We start from the raw sequence: 25,056 nt of genomic DNA, 5'->3' as shown, positions 1-25,056 counted from the left end.
CCGATGTTGCAGCGACACCATTTACAGAGTAAGAGGCCACCAGTAAACAGTCTTTTGCACACGGAGTTTTCAGGGCGGAATTCCCGCGCGGGCGCCGCCGCCGGCTGGGAGGGCAGCAGCCGAGGCCCCGCCGGGCTCGAGTCACGGACCGCGGGAGCCGGTACCGAGCGCGTCCTACCTCGTAATGGGCCACGCGCTGGGACTCGGAGATGAGCTGAGCGCTGCACACCCTGCAGTAGCTCTCGGTGAACAGCTCCTGGTCGACGTCGGAGGATTTCATCTGTTCGCAGCAGAGACAAGAGACAAGAGGCAGAATCAGTCACAGGAGGCAGGCAGGACAGGATGTGTTAGATGAGGCCCCTGTGGACGTATATCACTTATGGCTTGAAACACGCTTAACCACTTTTGTGCAACACAAAAGCTGATAAACAGCTTTCTATAAACCGCAAACATCGCTACAACCTGGAGGAAGGTGTTTCTAAGCTGGAAGGGCGCTCTGCTGTGTTTCTCAATTCAGACATGCAAGGAAATTGCTCGGGTGAGTTGCTGGGCTGTGCTGCTCTGGAGCAGCTGTTCCAGTGTTCGTGTGCTCCCCACGGCTCCCCAGGACGACACTGCGGCTCAGAACCGGCTCACCGGGGACCCGGCAGGATTCTCCAGCCCTCCGGTCACACTTCCTCCACGACAGAAAGGACCGCGGGTGCCCAGCTCCGAACTGACAGCCGGCTGCCCAGCGGCAAGGCTGCGGCTCCCAACAGAGCCAGCCCGGCAGAGCCAGACAACACCAGAAACCACCGCGGGCCGCCCCACAGTCAGGACGCGTAAAAACAAACAGAACAGTGCCCTTCAAGAGGGACAATGGACACCAGTGCCTTCTGACTAGTGCCAGGATATCGCCCACTAACCCACAGTCTCCCGGTCTGCAGAGATCCACTTCCCCCAGCTCCAGGAAGAGGTTTATCCTTTGTAGTCCGCGAGACAAAAGACACGGCGCTCGGAGCCCCGTTGCTGGTGCCCTTGCGCTCTGACTCCGCAAAGACATTCGCTTGTTTTCGCTTGCTATCTGCCTAGGTTTAACCTCCCTTTCCTCTGTCTAGAGAAATGCTGCATTGAGAAACGTTCAAAGGCACCAAAAGATGATTTTAGGAGTACAAGAAGTGTTGCAAAATTGCATCAAAGGCAAAATAAAGTGGAGGAAAGAAATCTTGCTTAAATAAAACAGGCTGAAACATGGCAAACTAAAGAATCTCATTAAACCTCAACTCAGCAGCCGAGACAGAGGCAGGTAATATCTCCTTCATTTGCATGCAGTTTGCCATGCTCGCAGTACAAACTCTCACTGCAAAAAGCAGAGTAAATCAAAAGCTGCTCAGTGTTAGCTTAGCCCTTCATGCTCTGATAACAGATCCCAAGTCTATCCTCCCTCCGACGTGTGTGCATACGACTGGGGTTGCTGTCCCCCCTTTACAGCAGCAGGGGCTAAACAGCCTTTTCCAGGAACAGCATTTAGTGTCTTCTCCAGGCAGTAACTTTGCAGAGCTATAGGATTTTTAGCCTCAATATTGCCCGTTAGGTTTTATTTGCCATTGTTACTACACAAGGCTGTAACGCGTCGCAACAGGTGCACACGGTTATGATGCCGACAACGCGAATGCTGTGCAGCGTGACTCCCGCACAGCTCTCCACGCTGCCTAATCCGTGTCTGTGGGAGGGCAGCCCCCAGATGAGCACCAGGAGCACAGCTACAGACCGGGGCCACAGGAGCATCCCCAGCGCGCCGTCCCCGCGGGAACCGGGGTCGCACCCCGCGAGACCACGGAACGGAGTTCTGATGAGCAGCGGCTCCTCACCCCGCGGCTCGTGGCCACAGGCCGACGGCGGCTCCCGGCCAGCGCTGGCCCTGGCACGGCCACCGCTCTGAGCCGGTGCCGATGGCACCCGCGCGTCACCACCCCTCTGCCGCACAGGGCTGACTCCAGACACGAAGCCCTGGAACAGAGAGAACGGCTTTGTTGTGCGGGTACCTGACCTAAAACCAGCGCTTTCTCCTGCTCCAGAAAAGCTCATTTTCCCCCCTCTTTTGTCTCAGATACACTCTGCATTACTATTTTGTGGGTCAGTCCTAGCAGTGATTTATTAACTTCTTCCGCCTGTAAGTGTCATAAAGGGAGTTCATAAGCAATTAATATTTATGTATTTCTAATCACTTAATTCCACTCTGACTCTCCTGCCTACACGTGCCCAACAGCTCCTGGAACTGACGGGCCTGAGGCTGATCCTCACCGCTCATCCCGCCTCATCAGAAGCGGAGCGGCAGGGTTGCTCCCCACGTCGTGGCCGCAAACACCACGAGGTGCTCGAGGAGAGCGGCAGACGCTGAGCGCGGAGGGACGCGGTCCCCGCTGGCTCCCAGGGGCTTTCCTTGCTGAGCGCGGGAGGATCAACGAGCGGCCGGCAGCCGTGCCGGGGGCTCAGCCCGTCCAGCCGAGCGGCAGCGCTTGGTCTGCACGCCCACGTCCGAATGTCCACAACTCCTGGTCTGCTCAGGCGGGGACACGAGCAGCGCGGCCTCCACCACGAACGCTTCGTCTCCTTTCCGTGGGTTCGTTATTGTCTGTTCTGCTGGCACTGTTGATGTCCCCCCCATGTCAGATCAGTGACCTCTGCAATGTCAGCTCAGCATCTCCAGGAACGGCAAAACGTGTCATCAGAGGCCTCGTTTTAAATACCTTGTGCCATATGGCTCTGATTCTCCTCAGCAGTTCCATGACTGTAACAGCTTAATGAAAATCAGTTTGACGGGGCTGACTCCAGTTTTTGGCAACTGCTGGAAAGATGTAAACTAAGTTGCATTACATTTTAGAGGACAGCAATCCACATATTGGCATCGGAGACGCGCTCAGAGCCACATTCCTTCGTACCAGCCGAATCCCAGCAGACACGACGCGTGCTGGATGCGTCCCTGTCAGAACGGAGACAGGACAAGCGCTGCCGCAGCCCAGCCCCGGGGTCAGGCTCCGCTCCCTCCGCCGCGCACCCCCGGGCTGCACCGGCGCCTCCTGCACGGTGCTGATTCGCCTGCGGTGCGATCGAGGACAGCGAGCGCTATAGAACAAAGCACTGAGATTCAGCAACTTGCTTTCTTCCCATCAAGAGGAAAGGAAAAAAAAACGTGGTCCCTTATCCAATTTACTCTGAAGTGCCTTAATCACCTTCCCCAGAATTAACAGCTCCCGAAACCTCCGTATTGGAGCACTAGAGAAGTGGCGACGGAGCATGTGCACGAAAGCCAAATGCAAACAACAAGCCAAAAATTAGATGTCCTGATTTTCATGTCACGAATTATTTGTGGCTTTTGCTACTGTCAGTCTCCCATGGATTAACATCTCACATAACATTTCCTGTTTTCTTCTCCTGTTTAATTTGTCTTGCAATAAAAAGAAAGAAGTCTTTACTAATAATTAATGTGCCTTCAGCAGCCCCGTCACTGCTCTGACAAGGCGTCTGAAGACACGCAGAGCGCTGCCGTTCGAGGCGCCTTCTTTCCCAGCACCACCAGCACGAGGGACGGGGCCGTCGCCGGCGAGCGGCGTGACGGGGCCCGGACGATCCTGCGTCCCAGAGGTGGTGCTGCTGGGGTCCCTGCACACAAGGTGCTCAGCACAAGCCACGTCCTCGGAAGGCATGCGTGCTATTTTCCATTTTTCCTGTTCTCCTGCCAAACCAAAGACGCTCCATGACCCCCCAGCTGTGCTGAACATCTGCCGGCACTGTCAGACTTCACCTTCCCTGCAATTCCTGTTTGTTTGGGGTTTATCTGCCATCTCCCTACTCCCTCCATTCCTGAAATCCTCTCCAGAGTCCATTTGCTTCACTTCTGCATTCAGCCTTTGATGCATTTTGACACGCTTTATTGGAGCCTTGAAAATCAGAACGAGATTGTGTCTGGCATGAGCTGGGGAGCAGGAGAAACCCCGCACGTGTCTGCTGCATGTGTCAAAACACAGAGGAGAGGCTGCAGAGAGCAACACGGAGACGCAGCCTCGGCACGGGCGAGCCCCAGCGCGCGCGTCCCCAGCGCCCCGTTCGCACGGCTTCCCCAGCGCAAGCAGCCAGACCGCTCCTCTGCTGGGACCTGCTCCATGGCGTCTGCCGGGACCGGGAACAGGACACTCAGTGACAGAGCAGGGGAGCTGCCGCGTGTCCCACCTCCTCACCGGGTACCACTTACAAATAGCAGAACCAGGCAAGAAAGCACAATCATGAACGCGTCAGGAAAAGCAGCGGCCCCTGTCCGTTTGGAAGCCACGAGGTGCGGGTGATGTGTTCCAGGCAGAAAAGCAGCAAAGCCGAGGCTCGGGGGTGTGCGATGCCCTGCGCCCCCACGGCACAGCACGGCGCCCGCCCGGCGGCGCGGCACACGGTGACGCGGGAAAACCCAGCCGGTGCCTTCTGACCTGCAGCCTGTCTGAGGCGGAACAAAGGACACGCCAAGGAAAGTGCAGGGATGTGCATTCAGAGAGCAACGGAGAGGCCTGTGGGTGCAGCAGAGAGCGAGCCCTCCCGGCCACCCGCTGCCTCGGGGGTGACGGAGGAACGACGCTGCCACGTCCAACAGGAGCTACGCTGCAACTCTGAGTGGCACCATCCCTTCCCTGCACGCACACTGCTGCTGAGGCACATGAATTGTTCTGATTATTCACACTACATCAGGTGGCAGGATTTAATTGCAAACGTGCTGACTTGAATAAAAATGCATTTTGAAAGGGAGATTGATATATTGTGACTGCTTTAATAAAGTTTGTAGGAACTGAAAGAAGAGCAATCGCATTTCGTGCCTCAGGGCATTACCTCTGCGTCCCGCACACCTCAAGGACGGGGCTTTGGCTCAGTCGGGCAGCACAACTCAGCCCCTTCGCAGCCGGGACAGCCCAGAAACATCCCCGAAAAAGGGGTTAAAACAGACCCCACCACACTCCAGCGCGGGCTGTGCTCCGAGCGGCGGGCTGGGTGTACCCAGACGGCAGAGGGGAGCTCCGGCAGCTCCCGCGGTGTCCCCAGCCATGAGCACCATGCTGTGCCAGCCTCTCTGGGGACCCACACCACCGTGTCCCCCCGTGTCCCCCGCGGCACCGGGGCGTCGTGGGGCCGGCAGCACGGGGCGCAGCGAGGCGCCTTGCGGGCTGGCACGCTGCAGAGCCAGGGTTACCATGTGATGCTCACGGTTGCTATGGAAACGGCGGTTTCTCAGCAAAAGAGGCACAAATAGGCTCCCCGGAGCGCGGTCCGCGCCGCCGGGCTGCTGGCACCCCGAGAGACGGGGGTCGCTGCCGCCCTGGCCAGTCTCTCCCGCGGCCGGCGCTGGGGCTGCGCCGTGGCAGGAGCCGGCGCGGGGGAGAAGCCGGGACCGGCTCACGTGCAGCCTCTCTGCAATTACAATCAGGACACCACATTTATTTTTGGATAAGCAGGACCTACTTTTTCCTGTGGCTCCCTAATAACATACAAAGCAGTGGGAAGCGAGTCAAGCCGAGTCCTGCGCCTGCAGCTCGTAGCCTCTGGTTCTTTGCATAATCAGAGCCTGTCATTCCCCATCAGCCTCAGCTCAGAAACCCAAGAGGCAAAGCCATGTAAGGTGGCAACGAGCTTAGAAGAAGCCTTCAGAGAACAAACCTGTCCATCACTGAGGGGGATTATTTTAGTACTGGACTCTTTGATCGCAGCCTGCGCTCGGGTCCAGCCAGCCAAGCTCAAGCACCTATACCAGAACCAGCTTCAGCCTCAGCAACGCGAACCCCAAATCAGTCTAACGTCACCGCTCGCCTGCTGCCGGCGCTAAGGGCTCCCTGCCCGGCAGAGGTCAGCGAGGGCAGCAGAGCAGACGTGGTGCTGGGTGTCCGCGGCCGCTGAGCTCCCCTCCCCGCTCGGCACAGCCCCAGTGGCCCCAGGAGGGCCGACGGGAGCCGGGCTGCGGGGCGGCCGAGCAGCGCTGGCCGGAGCCCTCCCCTGGCAGGAGCGGTGCGCCCCGCTCCCTTCAGCCGCGGCCGCCGCAGCACAGCGCTTTGTGACCAACGGCATCAGAAACCAGACACCGGGAAGGCAACCGGTTTGTGTCTCAGTCCCCTCGTTAGCACGGCACAGCTAAACCCCTGGCCCGATTTAACTGCACGTCCAAATTCCACATCCTCTAACGGGTATCAGCAATTTTCATTAAACTTCTCCATATTATCATGTAATCTGTCAATTACCTTTGTGTGCAACAGCAAAAAACAGGGACCCCCACCTTCAGTAAAACAAAAAACCTTTACATCCTTCAGCCTTCCTTTCCAGCCAGAGAGGGAAAAAGGCTGAAAAATGCTTTTCATATATCCTGCAAAACCAACAAAACCTCTGTGCTTTGCCGGGTGGGAAAGCAGCTTTGTGTCCTGTGCACACAGATCCAAACTTCTACGAAAGGGCACGCTGTTCCGAGAACGCGGACGGAGGAGACGTCTTCGTTTCACCGCTCACCAGGAGGCAAGAGCTCAGGACCTGGCGGTGCAGCATTTCCCGAGACGGGAACACATCCACCAGGTAACACCAAAACCCCAACGCAAAGCGTCACCCGGCACAATCAGAGCAGAGGAGAGGGAAACCCTCATTACAGCATGAGTTAGTGCCAAGAACACTGGATGTAACGGGGTTCACCACGAGCCGTGTCAGCCGGCAGAGATGACCTGGAACAGCCCCACGGCCCCCTCGGCACGAACAGCACCAGAGCTGGCTCTGAAACCAGAACAGGCTCTGGAGACGTGAGAAAGCCCAGACAGCCCGCCCTGCAGGAAGAGCCTGGAGCTCCTGCAGAGCCCCGGGAACGGGCCCGCGCGAGGGCGGCGCCGCAGAGCACCGGGGCCGCAGCCGGCGCCCGTTCACACGGCACGGCACGGGAACCACAGCAAGAGTCTGACCCTTACAGGGAGAAAACGACAGTGTGGTTCCCGTCCCTGCCAGGCTCCTGTGAACCACAGTCGTATGCTTGAAAATTAGATGGATTAATTATTGCTACAATTAGTAGTACCGGGAAGCATCTCTGGTGGCAGGAATAATATTGCCATAAACTTGTATAATGGCTCAATATTTTCAAATAAGCAGTTGGATCCACAGTTATCATCTTGACACTTTCACCAGTGACACTGTAGGTGGAAAACACAAAAGGGACTAATTAGTTTTCATTTTAAGCCAAGCCAAGCTCTGTGTCTCTGCCACGTGCCGTCACCGAGGCCGCGGCTCGGTGAGCTCACCGAGGAGCCAGCGTGGACGCGCGAGGCACCGGCGTCCCGTGCAGCACGGTCACGGCCTGAGAGCAGACGAGGCGCTCGGGGTCCGGGAACACAGGTGCCGCTCGCCAGCACCCCGTGCGTCCAGCGTCACCACACAGGAGCCCGGCTGCCCAGGCCGTGCCGGGCGGTGGCTCCGGCGCTGCCAGACCTGACCAGTGGCTCCAGCGCTGCCAGACCCAACCCATGGCTCCGGCACTGCCAGACCCGACCAGAGCAGCGCTGGCCCCAGCACCTTCACCGCGCACAGAGGACGCTCAGGTTTCTGCCTCTCTCGCTAATACCATCAGCTCACATGTGCTTATTATATTTCAAATAATAGAGGAGCTTGCATGGCATCTCATACAACAGGGGGTTTAACTGATTAACTTACGCTTCCGAAGCAGCGGGTGTTCAATTCCATCCTGCTCCTGGGGTTTTTGACGAGCCGCTCTGGGTGCTGCAGATCCAGCGCTCAGAGCTTTTCCCATTTTCTCTATGTCATTTTGAACCCTGTGTGTGCCTCATACCCGCAGCTAGTGCTGGGTGTCACGGCTGTGGCTGCATCCTTCAAGACAGCTTTAAATACCAATGTCTCACTTTGCCACCAAGTCCACCCACTGTTTTTAAGCAGCTGGATCAAATTGAGGAGCAGATTTAAGCTCACAGTGCAGTTCCCTGCATCCCCTCGCACTGGTACTGCTTTTTGAGAGCCATGTGTGCAGCTGCATCACAGCCTGGGCAGTCAGGGCAGGTACCCTGTGGGATGCATACACAAGTAATATGGATGCCATATATAAGCAAGTAGATCAAAGCGGCGAGCAGGTGACACCTCTAGGGCCTCAAGCGCAGAGGCTGATAACACTGAAAGCGTTTATACGTATTCCCACACCTTAAGGATTTGTTTCCCCAACAAAAATGTATCAGCAAGAAGCAGGTCCAAGCTTAACTACATCTTCTACCCCATTTCCCCTTTAACAAGACAAATTAAATCTATTTCTGCTTTGGCATTAAGAGGAGCAATATTCTTCTCCCCTATGGCTTTCCAAATGAAGCTCTTGAAAGCCCTTTTTGAAGATTCCCGGTTGCATTTCCAGACCTGCTCCCCCTCCGCGCTCCGGAGAAATGGATTAAACGAGCCCTTTGAAGCGCTGCTGCCCGTGAGCCGCGCCGGGGTGAGCCCGGCTCCCGCGGCGTCCCGGGAGCAGGACGGCGACCCCCGCTCGCCCTCCAGCCGCCTTCTCATCGCAGAGATGCCGAGGGGCGACGGGGCTGGGGCCGACGCGCGCCCCGGGTGGGACGTGGGGCTCCCCCTCACAGCCCGCCGCGCACAGCCCCGCGCCCACCGCGTCCCTCTGACAGCGGTGCCCCCTCCAGAGCGAGCCCTCGCACCCGGCACCGCGCTCCTGCCGCATCCCCTCCCCTGCTGGGCAGGGGGCAGCGCGGCCAGGGACCACCCGCAATGTCGCAGCCTGGGGGGCCGCCCCGCTCACCTGCAGCAAACAGACCCTTGACTCGGTGCTCCCAGACCTGCAAAGCCTCGCCAACACCCCGGGCTGAACATCACTGTACAGGCGAAGCGCTGGCGCGGGCGAGCGCGGCGCTGCTCGCCTGGAGGCCGCACCGGGGGACAGCAGCGCGGGCCGCGCCACCGCGGCCCCTGCCAGCGCATTGAAGGCCTGAACGCTGTCAGGCATCGCACAGCAGGCAAGTTTTAATATTGAGAATACTCATCTCCAGCCATTTCTAGTTAATGGAACAAAGCAAACTGTCGAGAAAAATGGAAACATTACAGTAAAAACAACAACAAATTAAACTCTAATGCAATTAGAGAGTAATTAGGGATCTATCCTCTGGGAGCATTTGGGAACTCTGGGTCTTTCTCAAAATCTGATGTCTCTGCAACTTTATTGCTTTCTAATTAATAAATGAAAAGGCATGGCTCCCCCCAGCCCCCACAAACGCCACCTCCCGGCGCCGCGGAGCAGGACGAGGTGGCCGGTAGACGCGTTCACACCTCTGGGCTGAGCGGAAAGGCAGCTGTCAGCAGAGCGCGGCGCAAGGCAGGCAGCGCAGACACCACGGCCCGGGTCCGGGCAAGGTGACCAGGGACGCAAAGACCCAAATGCTCCTGCGCCGGGCTGAGCAGCGCGAGCAGGCGGCGGAGCACGAGCGACCCTGCGAGCACCGCGGTTCTGCACACGGCTCCCGCAAAAGCCACAGCCCGGAAAGATGTGCATTTAATTCCTCTTGACTTCTGCAGGTCTGTGACTTTTTAAGCTCACCCTGTATACGCCTGCAGGGCAGCGCCCGCTGGAGCACGGTGCTGTAGCGTGCTGCAGAAGGGAGCAGGATGCCCTCCGGCCACCGGCGTCTGCGGGAGGAGCTCTGGCAGCCCACGGTGACACGGGCGCCCTTGACCTGCGCAATGCCCAGGCTCAGCTCTCCAACACCCAGCGAGTCTGAAAGGAGAGACCGGGATGTCGTTCCCGGAGAGCAGTGGATACTGAGCATGGCGCCAACGCGCCCGAGAAACCACAGAACTGAAACCAAGGGGCAAAGCTGCACCATCCCAGTAAGCCAGAGCCTCTCCAGTCTCATCCACAAGCTGCCTGAAGGTCAGAGCTGCACAACCAATACAGCAAAGCCTGGTTCTGCTAAACCTTCCTTCAGTGGATGCAAGCACAGTAAAGGCTCTGCAGGGAAGACGGCACAGTGCGGCAAAAAGCCTTCCCCTCGGTTCCTGAAGCTGCTGCTGTCCTGGGGCAGCCCTGTCTGCACGGCACAACTCCCTGCGCTTCAGCAAGGGCTGGGTTTCACACGTTGTAAGGAACAATAAGGCTTCCACACGTCCTGCTACCTGCCCAGCAGCCGCCAGGGGATGAAGGCACCTATGCAATGGAGGGAGGTGGGAGCCTTGACCTTCAACTGGTTCTGTACCCAAATCCACCCTTGGGAACAGCAGCGGCCCCATTTTGGCCTAGAAATTGGCCCAGTTCTGATCTCTCAAACCAGTTCTGCATGTCAAGTCACACCTCTTTCCTTGGGAACCTAACCCAGATAAAGTGAGACACCCAGACCCGGCAGCGCCAGTGCCACCCGGTGCAAGATCAGCCAGGACCAGCCCCAGGAGCCTTGCCGGCCCCCTCAGACCCTGCAGCGACCCCTGAGGGGCTTCTGCGAGTGCTCCCGACTGTGGAGAACACTTGCAATGCGAAAGGGTCTGATTCCCGGGTAAACCTCTGGGCAGGGGGAGAAGGTGGTGCAGTGCCATAAACCCCCCAGAGGGAGAAATCCGGGCTGCTCGCTGGGACTAAGGCGCTAAGTCAGCAAGGATCAACGGGCTGAACCAATTCCTTTGCAAACTGGACACAGCAAATAACCCAGACACAGGCAGACCTCAGAACATCTCCATACACGGACAACACCTTTCCAAGAAGGGCTGGTCAGCACTACTGTGAACAGCCGAGGCGGGAGGTGGAAACGCAGCAGCACTCCACCTGCTCTGGGGCGCCCAGCACAGGGAGGGCAGAGCGAGGCAGAAGAGCCCGAGGAGGAAGGCTGCGTGCGGAGGAGAGTTAAGACACTGCAACTCAGAGCCAGGGGAAGTGACTTCTGAAACACGCACAACACCCAAGTCAGACGGGTACGCACAGAAACGCCACGCACACTGCTCCATACAGACAAGGGTCAGTTATTTGGAGTGACCCAGAAGTGATTAAGAATGATCAGATAAAATCAGTTGGAGGGGTGGAAATCGATCCAAATTTTGGAACAGTCCCCCCCCAGGATGTGGCCGAAGGGCAGGATCCTCCCCAGGGAAGCGATGCAGGAGGTGCCAGAGCAGGTACAGGGGCCCTGGGATTAGGAGGTTTGTAACCAACAGGTCTACGCTGCTCTGGGAGTAATAACAGGTTCCTGCCCTCCTGTTTCTGATAAAATCGGGGCGAAAGACACGTTTTTACTCTAGAAAGCTCCTGTGCTGCCCCTCCCTCCTGTCCCTTCCTACAGTAGATGAGTCACTGTCTAGCAACCTTTATCAAAATACCTCTTACAAAATCGTTTATCAAGACCCAGCCATCCCCCAGCCTGCAGCACAGGGCAAGGAGAACTGGCAAGAGACGCTCCAGGTCACTGTCCCCTTCCTGTGGAACGACGAGAGTTCCAAAGCCAAAGTCCCTGTGCTCAGTGTCCCCGCTCCGTGCCGCCCCCTCCAGCAGCAGCGCCTGCTCCCCTGGGCTCCCCTCTTACACTCCACAGTCAGTGCTTTGTGTTGTGCAGGTGGACGTTGCACGTGCTCACACGAGAACCAACAGCACAATCTCATGCAGAAAATGCAAACTGGTGATTCTTAACTGTCTCTTCAAGGCTTTGCAAACCTTGTTCTTCACCCAATACTGCAGGCTAAGGTCACTTCAACAGCAGAGGAGGGCAACAGGAGCATGTGCTGCCCAAAGGGCAGCGGTCGGAGCATGTTTTACATCAGGAACTGACCGGCACTGCCCAGATCTGGTATCACTAATCAATGGATACAGATCACTGGCAATTGAGGTGGTTCAAGGGTCAGTCACTAGAGATCTCTCATGCGGCCCAAAAAAGCCGTCACCTTGCTCGTGCTGCAGCAGGGACCGCTTTTCCTTAGGCTCTCAGGCCTATGGACGACTCCAGCGCAACACGTGGGGGTCGCCAGCCCCACGGAGACACACAGGCCGACCCCCTTTGCCAGCTGCACAGGCCGGCAGCCACCTTGCCGCGGGTGCTGCAGTGAGTGGGTTCAGGGCAGCCCCCAGGGGCCCCAGCCCCAACCCCTGCACTTGGCCGCCTCCCTGGAAACGTGCTTTAGCTCTCCAAGCGGTGCTGACTTGGGAAGTTCTCCAAACTTCCCAAACAGCAGAGAGAATCCCCTTGTTTTCCGCATCCGCAGACATTCGTGCTCGCACCCCGCGGCCCGGGGAGCTCCCTTTCCCACGCTGGGCTGTGGGGGCGCAGGCGCAGCGTCCCTCCAGGAGAAGCGCCCCGCGATCCCCCCGCCCGCCCGGCGCCAGGGCTGCCCGCGGGGGGGCTCGGACCGGCCGCCCCGCCCGCCCGCGGCCCCGGCCCCGGCTCCGGGGGGCCGCGCTCAACAAAGGCTCCGCCGGGAACCGTCCCAGCGGGGCGGGGGCAGGGGCACAGCGCACGCTGGCCACCGCGGCCCGGGGGGTCACAGCGGCGCAGGCACAGCCCCCCGCGCCGGAGCGCCCCGCAGGGTCCCCCCGCAGCGGTGCTGGCACAGCCGGACCCGCACCCGGCAGCGGATCGGCGAGCGGAACAGCCCCCCTCCCACCTCCCGCACCGCACCGGGACTGAACAACCCGGATTTCCCCGTAAACTTTCCGCCAACTCGAATCAACAGCTCCGAGCACCCAGCGCGGCGCCGGCGGGGCCGGTCGGTACCTTCGTGCCGGCGGCGGCTCCAGCGATGCTGCGGGACGGCGCCCACCGCAGCGGCGAGCGCGGGGCTCCGCTCCCCGCCCGGCTCCTCCGGCAGCCCCGGCAGAGTGTGCCGGGAGGCGCCGGGCGATGCTGGGAGGCGCTGGGCGATGCTGGGAGGCGCTGGGCTGGCGCTCCGGCTCCTCCCCTGGCAGCATCATTGGCTCCGCCGCGCTCCGCAGGGCCGCGCCGGCCCCGCTGCCCCCTCCGCATGCAGCGGCAGCGGCAGCCTCCCCGGGAGCGGCCCCGCGGCCCGAGCCAGGCCTGGGCACACAGCGCGAACCTGGCCGCCCGAGCGGGCTTTTCTCCACTGTGGAAGCACAAGGATGTGCAAATCTGGTTTCCAGGGCGGAGGCTGTGGAAGCTCTCACAGGCTCCAGGGGGAACGTATTTTCTACTTTTGCAGATGACGCATTTATTTTAATACCCTGGATTTATGGAGCGAGCACCCACCACACGCAGCACCAAGGGACAGCAGGAGGCAAGACCCACGCAGGGATGGAGGGCAGAACAGCTTTTTCTCAAAGCCACGGCCAGAGGAGAGCAGATGCCAGAGGGAACTGGACAGGCTCCCCCGACAAAGCACCTCCTATCAGAACTCTCTTTTGCAGAAAGTAATTGTGAGGAGTAATTTGGTACTGCCCTCCTTTGTACCAAAGAAAAAGGCTGCCCCATTGCTCTTCCCAATAGAGCTGGGCAGTCTTGGCTTTGAACAAAGCACAGGATTTGCTTCATCCCCGCACTCTGCAAGGGCTCAGGAATGTGTTTACTGGTCCTGAGCTGCGCTTACTTTGGAACAACCTGAAACACATCAAAACAAGGAGGTGTAAAGCAGCAGCTGTGATTGATTAATCACAGTAGTGAAGCTGAAGGGTTTGATCATTTTCAACAACTCTTCAACATCTTATTCTCTAAAGAAGGAGAGGTTACTGCAGCCATGGAGCAAAGCAGAGCACAAACCAGAGCCGTCTCCTCCCTGAAAGGCTCTGGACAGGCTGTGCTGTCTCATACGGCGCCTCTGGGGGAGAGAACTCACTGAGCCGGTCTGACCGACACCTCGTGCCGGTGCCCAGAGGTTCCTGCGCCACCTGCTCGGGGGCAGCGCTCAGCAGCTGCGGGCCCGATCCTGCGCAGGCTGCTGTCCCTTGGCTGCTCACACAGCGTTTGCCCCCCAGGGCCGCCCGGTCGGGCCAGGTCAGCCCGTTCCTGTTGGTGGGCACAGTCTGGGAGGCTCTTGGCTCCCATACATCACCACCACGTCCTCGCTGCCAGAGGGTGCCTGCGACAGACAGCCCTGCGAGGAACTCCGACCTCAAAGGGCATCGGCTCCTCTCCACCTCGAGAGGGAGGCGCAGACCTTCCCCTTTGCCTCCAGGGAGATGTCGTAGCCCTGCAGCCGTGAAGAATTGGATTTCCCATCCAGCCTCCTCACCCAGAGGGAGCTTACCCTTCCTCACACACATTACAGCTATGAAATACTTCAGATTCCCTGTGTTTTTATGGGAACACTACATTTTTCCCCTTCCAAAGAGAAAAAAATCCATTTCTCTCTAATTTGACCCTGGTGGGCAGTCACATTGATTAATTTGCCTCTTCCACCAGCCCGCTTCCTCCCAAAGGCTGAGCTAAGCACTGTCCACATCGAGCACATCAGTACAGTAACTATCAGCCCACAGGGCAGTTTAGCAAAATATTTTTCAACCACCAATTAAATACGAAACGGTTATCTGGTCAGCAGTTCATTGGCATGAACGTCGGGGTGCTCGGGGAGCCGGGCGCGGCTCCTGGGGTGCAGCGAGGAGCCCGCCCAGCAGCTGCAGCGCCCCGCGCCGGGCAGCGCCTGCGCCTGGAGACGGGAACCACCCGGATCCCCCTCTGAGGCACGGCGCCCTTTAGACTTCTCCTTCCCTGGCACTCAGCAGTGGAATCAGAGCAGGCAGCAGTAGGTTTTTTGCAACGCGAAGTTTGCTCAGGATGTTTGAAGTACTATGTGCTTCTTCACTGAGGATTTGGGCCCCTCTGCCAGCTCGCGCTGTTTGAAACAGCCTGAACCGGTGGCTGACCCCGTCTCCGCCGCGCTGTTCAACATGCCTGCGGGATGGCCCTGGATGGGTTACTTTGATTTCCTTCGCTCATCCTCAACTGCAGTTTTTAATCCGGGGGATAACAAAAGGCTGAACTGTTGCTGCCTTCCAGGATCTCAGACTCTGGCAGAGCATCTTTAGCTCTTTGCATAACAATTGCAGCACCCAGGGAGCTTAAACAAAGAGCCCCAAGCAGCCTCAGCCTGAAACACTGGGAACGATGCCATCCTTCACACATAGAGGAAGATGTTTGGAAATGCAATTTCCGAGGTCACCTTTTATCATCCAGGCAAACCACGGGCACAGCGCTGCTTCTGTCAGCCCGAGCCAGCACAGGGGACCTCCAGCAATTACAAAACAGCGGTCGCCGGGTTTTCGACAGGCCCTGTGCCACCCCCGGCAGCTGAACCCTGGAGCGGGCAGAGCGGAGCCGGCTGCGCACCAGCGCCCTGCGAGGGGCCCCGTCCTGCCCGTGGTGACCGCAAGGCTCGGCGCGCTGATCTCAGAGGCTAAAATAACGTTACGCTTTCTCCTGAGAAATCCTCACAGCAAAGCCTGGCAGATGCAGCGAGCCCAGCCAGAAACACATTTCCCCTGTGGTCACCCTGGCTGCCAGCACACAGACAGGCAATTTGTGCCTCACTAGGCAAAATCCAGTGAAGTGTTTAACTCGACAACAGGAGCGTTTCTCAGAGCGCCGCCACCTCACCTGACCCCAGCACCACAACCCCGGCTCCCAGCACCCACCCCCAGCTGCCCGGACCCTCCTCTCCTCTTCCCGCAGTCGCCCCCTCCGCACCGGTTCTGCAGGCTCCCGCACGCTGTTCAACATCGTCAGTCCTTCAGTGCTCCCTTTTTGCCGCTGGGGAAGGTTTGGGGTCTCTCCAGGAGATGTCCCAGGTGACCCCGTGTTCACATCCAGAGGTGGCACCTTGGTGGCAGCAGACAGTCTGCATCAGTCTGCGTGTGGCCAGGAAGGGAACTTCCCTCCCAGAAGCAAATTGTTTTCTCTGCTCTGGGCCCCACAGTACATATGGCACGAGGAGTCATTTCCACACCCAGCCTAGCCCGACGTGCAGGGGACTGTTTCTCTGTCTTGCTATAAATAGTTTCTGAGCAAGGATTAATGACTTCTCTAGTTATACCACCGTCAGTTGGTGACAGGGGAATGCTACTGTGCAGATCGCCGAGCCCGCTCACCCGGTGCATGGCTGGATTGCCCTGTGCAAAACACACCTGTATGTCATTCCATAATCCCAGGGAGTATAAACTCACAAGTGCAGCAAGGAGAAAACATTAAATAAAACACATCTGGAAACTATACCTACCCCAAGCTGCTAAAAGAACTCCCCTCTGCTTTGGGTGGCACCTCACTGAGCTGCATTTCCACGTGCACGTTATCTGTGATTTGTACCAGCTCGCAGTACCTCTCCTGAGTTCACAGAAGACTGTTCCAATTAACCCTTGGTTTTACATTGGCTTGCCTTGTTGACGGGGGAACTGCTCGCTTTCTCCCGCTGGAAGGAGCACTCGGCACGGGCGCGGGCCGCAGCGAGGCCGGTCCCCGCGCCGCCGCTCGCGGTTCCCCGGCCCGGGCGCCCTTGCAGTCCCGAGCTGCGCGGCCGCTCGTCCCTCGGCCAAACCTTCATTCTCCACGCGGCTTGCGAACAGTGCACACGCACATTTCTGCAGAAGGGCTCTTACTTCAAAAAATGCTAATAACAGTAAAGCATCTTGCAAAACCTGGTGGTAGTTTCAGTCCACTTTCTGCTTTTTAAGTTTTCCTGTTTTATGAGCATGAACAAGATGCAGTGTCAGGGGGGAGTGCAGTATTTTGGTGCCAAAATAACTCTCGGTTTTCTGAACCATTGATGGCTATGGTCAAAAGTGTTTTCTCCCGAGGTCATGTCAGGTGGGTAGTTTTCCTGGGAACATCCCTGGAGAACTTAAGAGCCAAGGAGCACCTTGTCCAGCAGCTGCGGTGCTGGAAGCCCCAGCGTGCCGGTCCGGGCGGTGAGGCCGGGCAGCTGAGCCCGGTTTCCACCAGCGGGGTTTTGTCTCCGCGGTGCCGGAGGCCGAGCGCCACCCGCAGCCTCCGCCGGCTCCCGACACAGAGCCCTCTGCCAGAGCTGCGGAGGCGGCGGAGCGGGCACCTTCCTCTGCCCACTCATTTGGAAACAGCACAAGTCACCCCTTGCACCAGAGATCCTGCCCTTTGTCAGGCCTAATTTAAGGTGATAACAGTTCTAGCAAGTTGCACGAGACAACAGCCCAGGTTCTGCAGCCCAGCTGAAGGAATTGCTGAGGGGTTTGCGTGTCGGCACAGGGAAGGCTCCAAGGAGAGCACCAGGACAGCCAGGCAGCACCACGTCCTCCCGTCCCGGTGCCGAGAAGGACTCGGTCCCTGTCACCACGGGCGGCTCCTGCGCTCGGGCTCCGAAGCTTTGCTTCACCCCTGTTCCATCGCCAGCCTCGCCACAGCGCCCCAGAAACCACGGCCGGTGTTTAGAGGGTTAACAAATACCTCTAGGGAAAAATAATCCGCTGGTACACGACTCCCTTTCAGCCCAACACTCAACAGCCTCAGCATCAGCCCAGTAGCCGTAAAGATGAAATGCCAACCGATGAACTGCATCTCCCCTCACCCGTCTGCCCATAGTGAGCGAGCACCAGAAAACAAGTAACCTTCTATTTGGTTGCCAAGGTTTCTCATTTTTATGTATAACTCTGTGTATTTATAGTGCCCCTTGCTATCAAAAATGAGCAAAGGGAACAGCAGATAAGACAGCCCAGCAGAATTGTTTCTCAACAGAATGTTTTTCAGTTTTCCACAAGGCGTCAGCATCTCTTTAAATTATTTTTATTACATTCTGCGTGAGATGCAAAATCATATTTCAAAGGCACTTTAACTTTGAGAAAGCAAGGTGCGGATTCTGTGCGGTGCCACCTGCGCACAGCAGAGGCGCGGCCCTGCGGAGGGGCGCTGTGCCGGCGCTAGAGCGGAGGCGCGGCCCCGCGGAGGGGCGCTGTGCCGGCGCTAGAGCGGAGGCCTGGCCCCGCGGAGGGGTGCTGTGCCGGCGCTAGAGCGGAGGCCTGGCCCCGCGGAGGGGTGCTGTGCCGGCGCTAGAGCGGAGGCGCGGCCCCGCGGAGGGGCGCTGTGCCGGCGCTAGAGCGGAGGCGCGGCCCCGCGGAGGGGCGCTGTGCCGGCGCTAGAGCGGAGGCGCGGCCCCGCGGAGGGGTGCTGTGCCGGCGCTAGAGCGGAGGCCTGGCCCCGCGGAGGGGTGCTGTGCCGGCGCTAGAGCGGAGGCCTGGCCCCGCGGAGGGGTGCTGTGCCGGCGCTAGAGCGGAGGCGCGGCCCCGCGGAGGGGCGCTGTGCCGGCGCTAGAGCGGAGGCGCGGCCCCGCGGAGGGGCGCTGTACCAGCGCGAGGGCGCCCTGCAGACGCGGCTGGGCCGCTTAAAACACTTCGGAAATAAAAGGTCACGGGGAAATAGCTGCCTTCCTAATTATAGCATGCGCTCTGGTGTTACCATGCCACAACTCAGGCTCCTAATTTAAACTGTCATTAAGCCTTGCTGCGGGCCCCATAACTTAATGACTTTTGGGACGATACCCCATTCTCCACCACGGAGATGAAGAGCACATTCCTACCAGCTATGGGCTGAGAAGCAACAACACATGGAGCTAAATAAGGATCAAAATCACAGCACAGTCCAGGGCCTGCCCTCGCGTTTTCACAGGGTCTTCATTTGGTGTGTAGTACTATACCCACACAGCAAGCTTTGTTCTCGTCTGTGCTCGCGGATGCTGGAGAAGCATGGATGCTCAGGCACGTTACCCAGCGACACACGGGGCTTTGCGGGGACGGCGGCCGCAGCGCTGCCCTCTGCCCAGGGCCCGGACCCCTGCCGGGCGTCCTGCGCTGGGGGCCGACCCCCCGCTCCTCGTCCCTTTGCTCGCGGGACACAGGCCGTGGGAGCCCCGTCCTCCCCACACAACCAGCACTTACGGCCACGTAGCGAGAATTAACCAACTTGAATTTACTGTTAGATGTTAAATACAGCCAGCAAAGCTTCCATTATTTTTTGTTCCTTCCAAATTAGTTTATTAGACCACAAATTACGAATCAAAAGTCTTCTCAGCTCCATTCCTCCCAGCACAGAGACTGTTATCAATTTGTTCTGGGGATTGACTTCTACCTTTTTTCTTTTTTAGTATGAAACGCTGTAACAGCCGCAAGCAATTAGTGAAATGAGTAAAGCAGCAGCTTGTGTGTCCAGATTGCTTGTGCCATAAAGAGGCACCATCCTAATTGGACCGGAATGGAAGCTTTTGACTGCTGCACCTGTAACGCAAAGCAGGAGATGTGCAAAATGCAGAAGCGAGATCTCACCGGTGTCATGACGCTCTGGGCATGGATCATTTTACACATTATCGTCTGGGCAGAGGACACGCAAAGAGCCGCTTCTGGCGTTTGGACATGTTCTCTTTAAGAATGCAGTGTTTAGGGCAAATGAATCCCGCTAAGATTCTCTCAAGAGCTACAATTAAAGATAATAATTAAACAAATTGCGAAGGCCTGCAGCTGCGGACGGAGCCTCGCCGCGGCTGCACCGAGAACCGCGGGGACAAGGGACAACGGCGGGACACGAGCGGCCGCGCAGCCGTTCCCGCGACAAACGCGCCACCCCGCGGCGCGCGCGGGCCGGGGACAAAGCCGGGCCTGGGGACAAAGCCGGGCCTGGGGACAAAGCCGGGCCCGGCAGCGCCGTCGGCAGGAGGCACCAGAGCCCCGAGAAACACGGGGCGGGGGCGATCTCCGCTCCACCGGAACCAGACGGCGACCGACGCGAGTTCCAAAGCAGGTGCCCGGCCTCTCTGCTCGGGTCCTTGTGCGGGGTCTGTGAGATCTGTGCGGGATCCGTGAGATCTGTGCGGGGTCCGTGAGATCTGTGCGGGGTCCGCGAGATCCCGTGTGGGGTCCGCGAGAGCCGGGCTGCTGGGCAGAGGCGTGAGCGCCCAAGTCCCACTGCACAAGGGGTGCGAGTCAAAAGCTGCAGTGTAATTAAGCGCAAACCACATGTGACTGCTTATGCGCCTTCCTGCTGTTAAAGAATTCATCCTCCTCCCTGCCTTCAACAGGGAAAATTGCATTTTGGACCTTCGACCATTCTGCTTTAGTGCCGTTCATCAGCTGCGTGCTGCCCGTGCCCCAGCAGCTCACCCACAGCCCAGCGCCTGCTCCGCACCCTGCCGGCCCGGCAGAAGCAGCCCCGAGCTGCAGGACCCGCTCAGCCCCAGCGTGCAGCACCAGCAGAGCTCCCGCCTGGTTTGTCTCAGCACAGGTACTGCAGGAGGAGCTCCGCTTATGCGTAAAGTAAGGTGATCTGCAGTTGATTAATTCTGAACTCCGTCACACACCTGAAAGCAGGAGCAGATCAGATTTTGTACCACTCTGGAAGGCACAACAGTGCTTTTCTGAGACTGAACCGAAGAGATTTTAATATCCGCAGGCAAACAATGAACCTTGGTCATATTTCATATGCTGTTGTCTGTCTTCCCTTTAGTTCAGTCATGTAATCGCAGACAATTTGGTTTCTATACTGTAACCTAATATTTGCACAAAAGTGATATGAGTATCCTGCCATTAAGTCCCTTTTGCTTTGAGGAAACAGTTCAGGTATTATGAGATGCTCAGAGAGCAGGACCTCGGGCTCCCAGCTGGAGCCGAGCGCTCTGCCCGGGGCGGGAGGCACCGGTGCCCTGCCTGCACGAGGATGCCCTTCTCCTTTCCAGAAGGATCTCAGCCTGCACCAGACATGCACTGCAGGAGCCAGAAGAGCACTACAAGGGCACTTAAGAGAAGCCCCAGGTGAGACAGGATGACCACAAACAATGGAGAATTAGGAACTTCAAGGATCAGATGTGGTTTGGGAAATACATTACAGGGATTTTGGAAGCGAGTCAAGTTCTCAGTTGGGCCAATCTGTCTGCTCCTGCTCTATTGCTGCTATCAGACTTGCTGTTGCATCGCTGAGTGGAACAACAGAAGGACCACCAGAGAAAAACACGGTGGAGAAATGGAACTGGATTTCGGTTCCCCCATTGTACAGCCTTCTCAGTCGTGCAGCTTTTCTAAGGCGGCAAGCACCAGTTTCCCAAGAGCTGAAAAGTATTTTGAGCATAGAGGTCAGCAGAAACAATGCAAAACTTTACAGCCATAAACAGAACAAGCAAATCCGCAGCCCATGCTGTGCTGGGACTTGCACAGCCGTTCTGTCAAGGAGAGAAACAATAGCTCACGACTTGCCAGCACAGAACGAATTCCAGAGCGCCACCTGGGAGCGGTCACCGCGCGGCTCCAGCGCCAGGCTGATCCGCTGGAGACCGTCACCGGCCGCGTGGGAGAATGGGCACGGCTGCTCCGCGTGGAGGGAAGGGCACCGGGAATGCCCGTGTTCGTTCGTTTGCCGTGCACTCACGTCCAGCCGTGTTCCGGGCCACAGGAGCTGTGCTGGGCCAGATGGGAATTCCTGCTCGGCTATCGGGGAGCGCTGGCCATGGCTTCCACCAAGAACAGCCCCCTGCCTCCTCCCCAGCCCCTCCTGCTGCTGGACCCCGCCTGGCGTCAGCTGGGAGTCAGTTTGACATCCCAGCCTTGCAGGGTGGGGATTACACACCTCAGCACAAAGGGGATAAACAGGATTGTGCACAGGGCACGGTGGGTTTGGTTACTGATGATGCACATTGCAGCTTTGGGAAGTCTTTGGAAGCCTGGTGTTCATATTTCAGCTGACATTCATGTCCAGGAGAACAATGCTGTGTTATAGGAGGGCCTTGCTTCCCCAGCCACACCAGTAATTCTCAGCAGCTTTTCCTGAGCCCTTTCCTGACTTCCCACTTTGACTCATTGTCTATTGTTGCACATCTGTCAAGATTAACAAGGAAAGCCATGTACACGCCTCATCCACTGCAAGGGAGTTTCTCTATGCACTGAAGTTTCAGTGCTCTACTCTCTTAACCCCTACAGTGCCACGCATATGCATAGGAAAACTGTGGTGAGACCTGGAGTGGAGCAAGGAGACATTCCTTTGCCTCCTTTCCGCAGCCCTTGCTTAAAGGCAAAATCCCTTAAAAGGCATTGATGTGCTCATACCCCACGGCGGCAGCTCAACCAGAACAAGGCGGCAGAGCGCAGCACATCACAGCGCCAGTCCCACCGAGCAGAGGCCTCGGTCTGCTCTGACCCCAGACCCCGAACTCGCCAAGCGCAGGGTCTGCTGCGTCTTGCCGCACTGTTCGCTAATCCTGGCCAGAACTTGGTTTGACATTTGATTAAACACCAGCTTGCTCCCATAGTTTTAGAAACAAGCTGGAGACCTCATCTATAATAAGTGGTTTTCAAGGGGGGAATTATGTACAAGCAGTAAAAATTCAGCATTGAGTGAAACCCCAACAGAAGTCACCAAGAACCAAGCGGTTCCCAGCCAGGCCAGGGCAGCTTTCCAGAGGGCACATGCTCATCTTGCCTAATTCCAGCAGGGCCTTTATTTTCAGCCACTTACAACAAGAGGGTGCAAACCACCGCCAGCAATAACTCCAGCGCCAGGACGCTTCCACCACCCGTCCGCGGCCGGACCTCGGCTGCCCCCACGTCCCGGTGACGCTGCCGAGGGCACAGAGTCCCGGGGAGGCCCACGGCACGGCCGGGAGCCCACGCTGCCGTTATTAGCAATGATTATTGCAATGCTGAGGCTGTTTTACAGCAAGCAAAAGGGATCCAGGGAAGTATTTTGCTGTGAGTAAATAGGTGTGAGAAGCTGGCTGCACACACGGCTCCAGGAGCCCGGCCAACACGGAGCCGAACGCCACCTGGCACGACACGCGGCCGCCCCAGCCTGCACGGCCTGCCGGGAGCGGGCACCTGGGAGCCGCTGTCTGGGCAGCACGACTGCGTTAGTTCTCTAAGGGAGGAGAGACTGCATCCCTCTGCTATCCCGAGAGAGCAACATGCACACAAATCACAGAGCTTTTCTTAATGCTGCCATGATATACAAATAAGAGGCTTAAGTATAATTATAGGTTGTGTAATCAGTGTGAATAAAGAAATATGTAGTAATTGATGCCATATTTTATAAATATCCTAACTGTTTAAGAAACTGAAAATGTTTTCAAAAGAAATACTTTAGCGTAATGATTATAAAGCCCTTTAATGTGAGTGAGCTGCTTTCCGAAGCCAGTTTTAGACTCAGTCTCATGAACACAAATAGAGTTAATTGCCCTTCTGCGCAGGCTGGATGGAGGCACATTCCAGCAGCGTGCGCTTTCCAAAGTGCCGATTCCAACACATTCCACCCCGTGCAATTTCTGCCGTTTTATGCACAACACATAAAACGCAGGCACATCTGGGCAAGGGTGAAGTTAAGTACTTGTAGTGGTGAGCCTCGGAGATGGACTGAGACATCAGCTGCTTGCCCGTGTGTTATTTGGATATTCAAATGCAAATGTCGCTTTTCTGAATTCACCCCACAAGGGAGAGGACGTTGATGTGCAAATGGGACAGTGGGCGGAAGGGACGGGGGGCTCATGGGGTGCCAGTGGCTGGTGCCCTCTTCCTTCTTGAAAATCAGCAGCTGCGCCACGGGTGCGGAGCAGGGAGGTGACGCTCACGGGGGAAGGGGAAACCCCCCACAGGAGGCAGCTCCTCAGCGGGGCTCCCGGAGCAGGGTGCGGGCCGGGGGCAGGGGGAGGACGCCGGTGCGGGCCGGGGGAGGCTCTGCCCTGCGCGTTCCCTCCCGCCCGAGCGCGCAGCGGGACACGGCAGCGCCCACGGGCTGCCAGTCCTGCTCCGATCCCATGCAGACCGCGCTAATACCCGTGCAGGACATCCTTCCCCTCAGGGCACGCACACTCTCAAGCACAAAGCCCGTTTTCTCTATATGGCTCACATACCGAGCTATACATGAAAAATGCAAATGAAAATACAACACAACTCTACCAAGAGACCTTGCAGAAACAAAGTGTTTCCATTTCCATAAGTAAACACCACCTCAGATTTGGTCCTGCAGGACGAAAATCGGGGATACTTTGCAAGTAACACTAAAAATAATAAAAAGTCCTGATTTGGACCTGGCTTTGGGGCACAGCACGGTGCACGTTCCCAGCTGCAGAGCAGCCTGTGCAGATGACCTGGTGCGCAGGGCTGTCTCGGGGCACGGCGCTCCCCGGGGTTTGGGTTTCTGCCCTTAATAAGCTGGTGATGAGTGACCCCCCTCGGCCCTTCGCGCCGGCGCCTTCTCCCAGCAGCCAGGCAGAACAATTTTGAATCCAATTTCCTCTTACAGATTTTTCTGAGCCCGGGGCAAAGTGCAGTGCTGAGCAAGCACAAGTCCTGCTCCGCAGCCGCGCCGCCCGTCCGAGTGCCTGTCACCAGGCGGGACGGCCGCGTGCCACGGTGCATTGGCATTTCTGCCCCCATTTCAAATTCCACCACCAGCCCAGGGCCTGCGAAGGTCACATTTCCCAGGGACTGGGGCAGAACGTGGCAGCGCTGGCCTCTGCGCCCCTGCAGCTCCGTTTGGGCCCAAAGCTGCCACGGCCGTAACCACCAGGCCCATGACAACCTGCTGCAACTCCCTTCACTCCCGCAAACGAGCCATCCCGGCCTCCAGGCACCTCCCTCCCCAGCACCAGCGCACATCTCCCACACGCTCTGCCACAGCCAGGGATGTGCTGAAAACTGCCTTGTGCCCGCTAATTGCTTTGGCATGTGGGCAGTGGGAAAACAGCCAGGCTCTGCTTTTAATTAAACCACTACTCTTCTCTCCTTGGAATCGCCCTCCTGTCTCTGTGCCTTCACAGTGGCCTTTCTGCAGCAATGCATGAAGGATTCCTCACCGCATGGTATACCCCAAGTGCAAAGTCTGGTGCTCATCAAAACAGAGCCAGTGTCCCTGTTCCTGAGGGTCGCAGCATGAGCCGGGCCTTGGTGCAGCAATGCAGCTGCTCACAGCAGCCCGGGGCTGGGAGCGTCCGGCTGGTCACAGCGCCTGTCTGCACCTTGGAGCACCTTACTCAGCCTTTTTAAACAGACATGACACAGTTGGCCTGTTCCTTGGCCTGCAAAAACCCTTCACTTTGGGAAGGACAACATTACGTTTGGCTCCGTGCCCGAGCAGAACGCTGCCCCATCCATCAGCAGTTTGGCTT

The 25,056-nt window shown here is 57.7% G+C and overlaps 1 protein-coding gene across 14 annotated transcripts in view; it reads right to left on the bottom strand.

Annotated features, from left to right (window-relative positions):
• The window catches only part of ZMAT4 (zinc finger matrin-type 4), a 101,840-nt gene extending 88,844 nt beyond the window's left edge, over window positions 1-12,996 (bottom strand). For 3 of the 14 annotated variants that reach the window (XM_065040806.1, XM_065040808.1, XM_065040810.1), the window contains exons 1-2: window positions 12,729-12,942; window positions 179-280 (exon numbers count right to left, since the gene is read on the bottom strand). In XM_065040806.1, the coding sequence (XP_064896878.1) occupies window positions 179-280 (102 nt within the window). In that variant the 5' untranslated portion in view covers window positions 12,729-12,942. Of the gene's footprint in view, window positions 1-178; window positions 281-7,689; window positions 7,991-12,728 lie in introns of those variants that run through there. The other 11 variants (XR_010467997.1, XM_065040811.1, XM_065040816.1 and 8 more) reach the window with 10 other exon arrangements.
• Between the last annotated feature and the right edge of the window lie 12,060 nt (window positions 12,997-25,056).

This window comes from Columba livia, chromosome 25 (assembly GCF_036013475.1).
Source record: "Columba livia isolate bColLiv1 breed racing homer chromosome 25, bColLiv1.pat.W.v2, whole genome shotgun sequence".
In the NCBI taxonomy this organism is placed as follows: domain Eukaryota; kingdom Metazoa; phylum Chordata; class Aves; order Columbiformes; family Columbidae; genus Columba; species Columba livia.
Note: the sequence above shows the minus strand (reverse complement) of the source record. Positions and strands in the feature narration are given on the sequence as shown.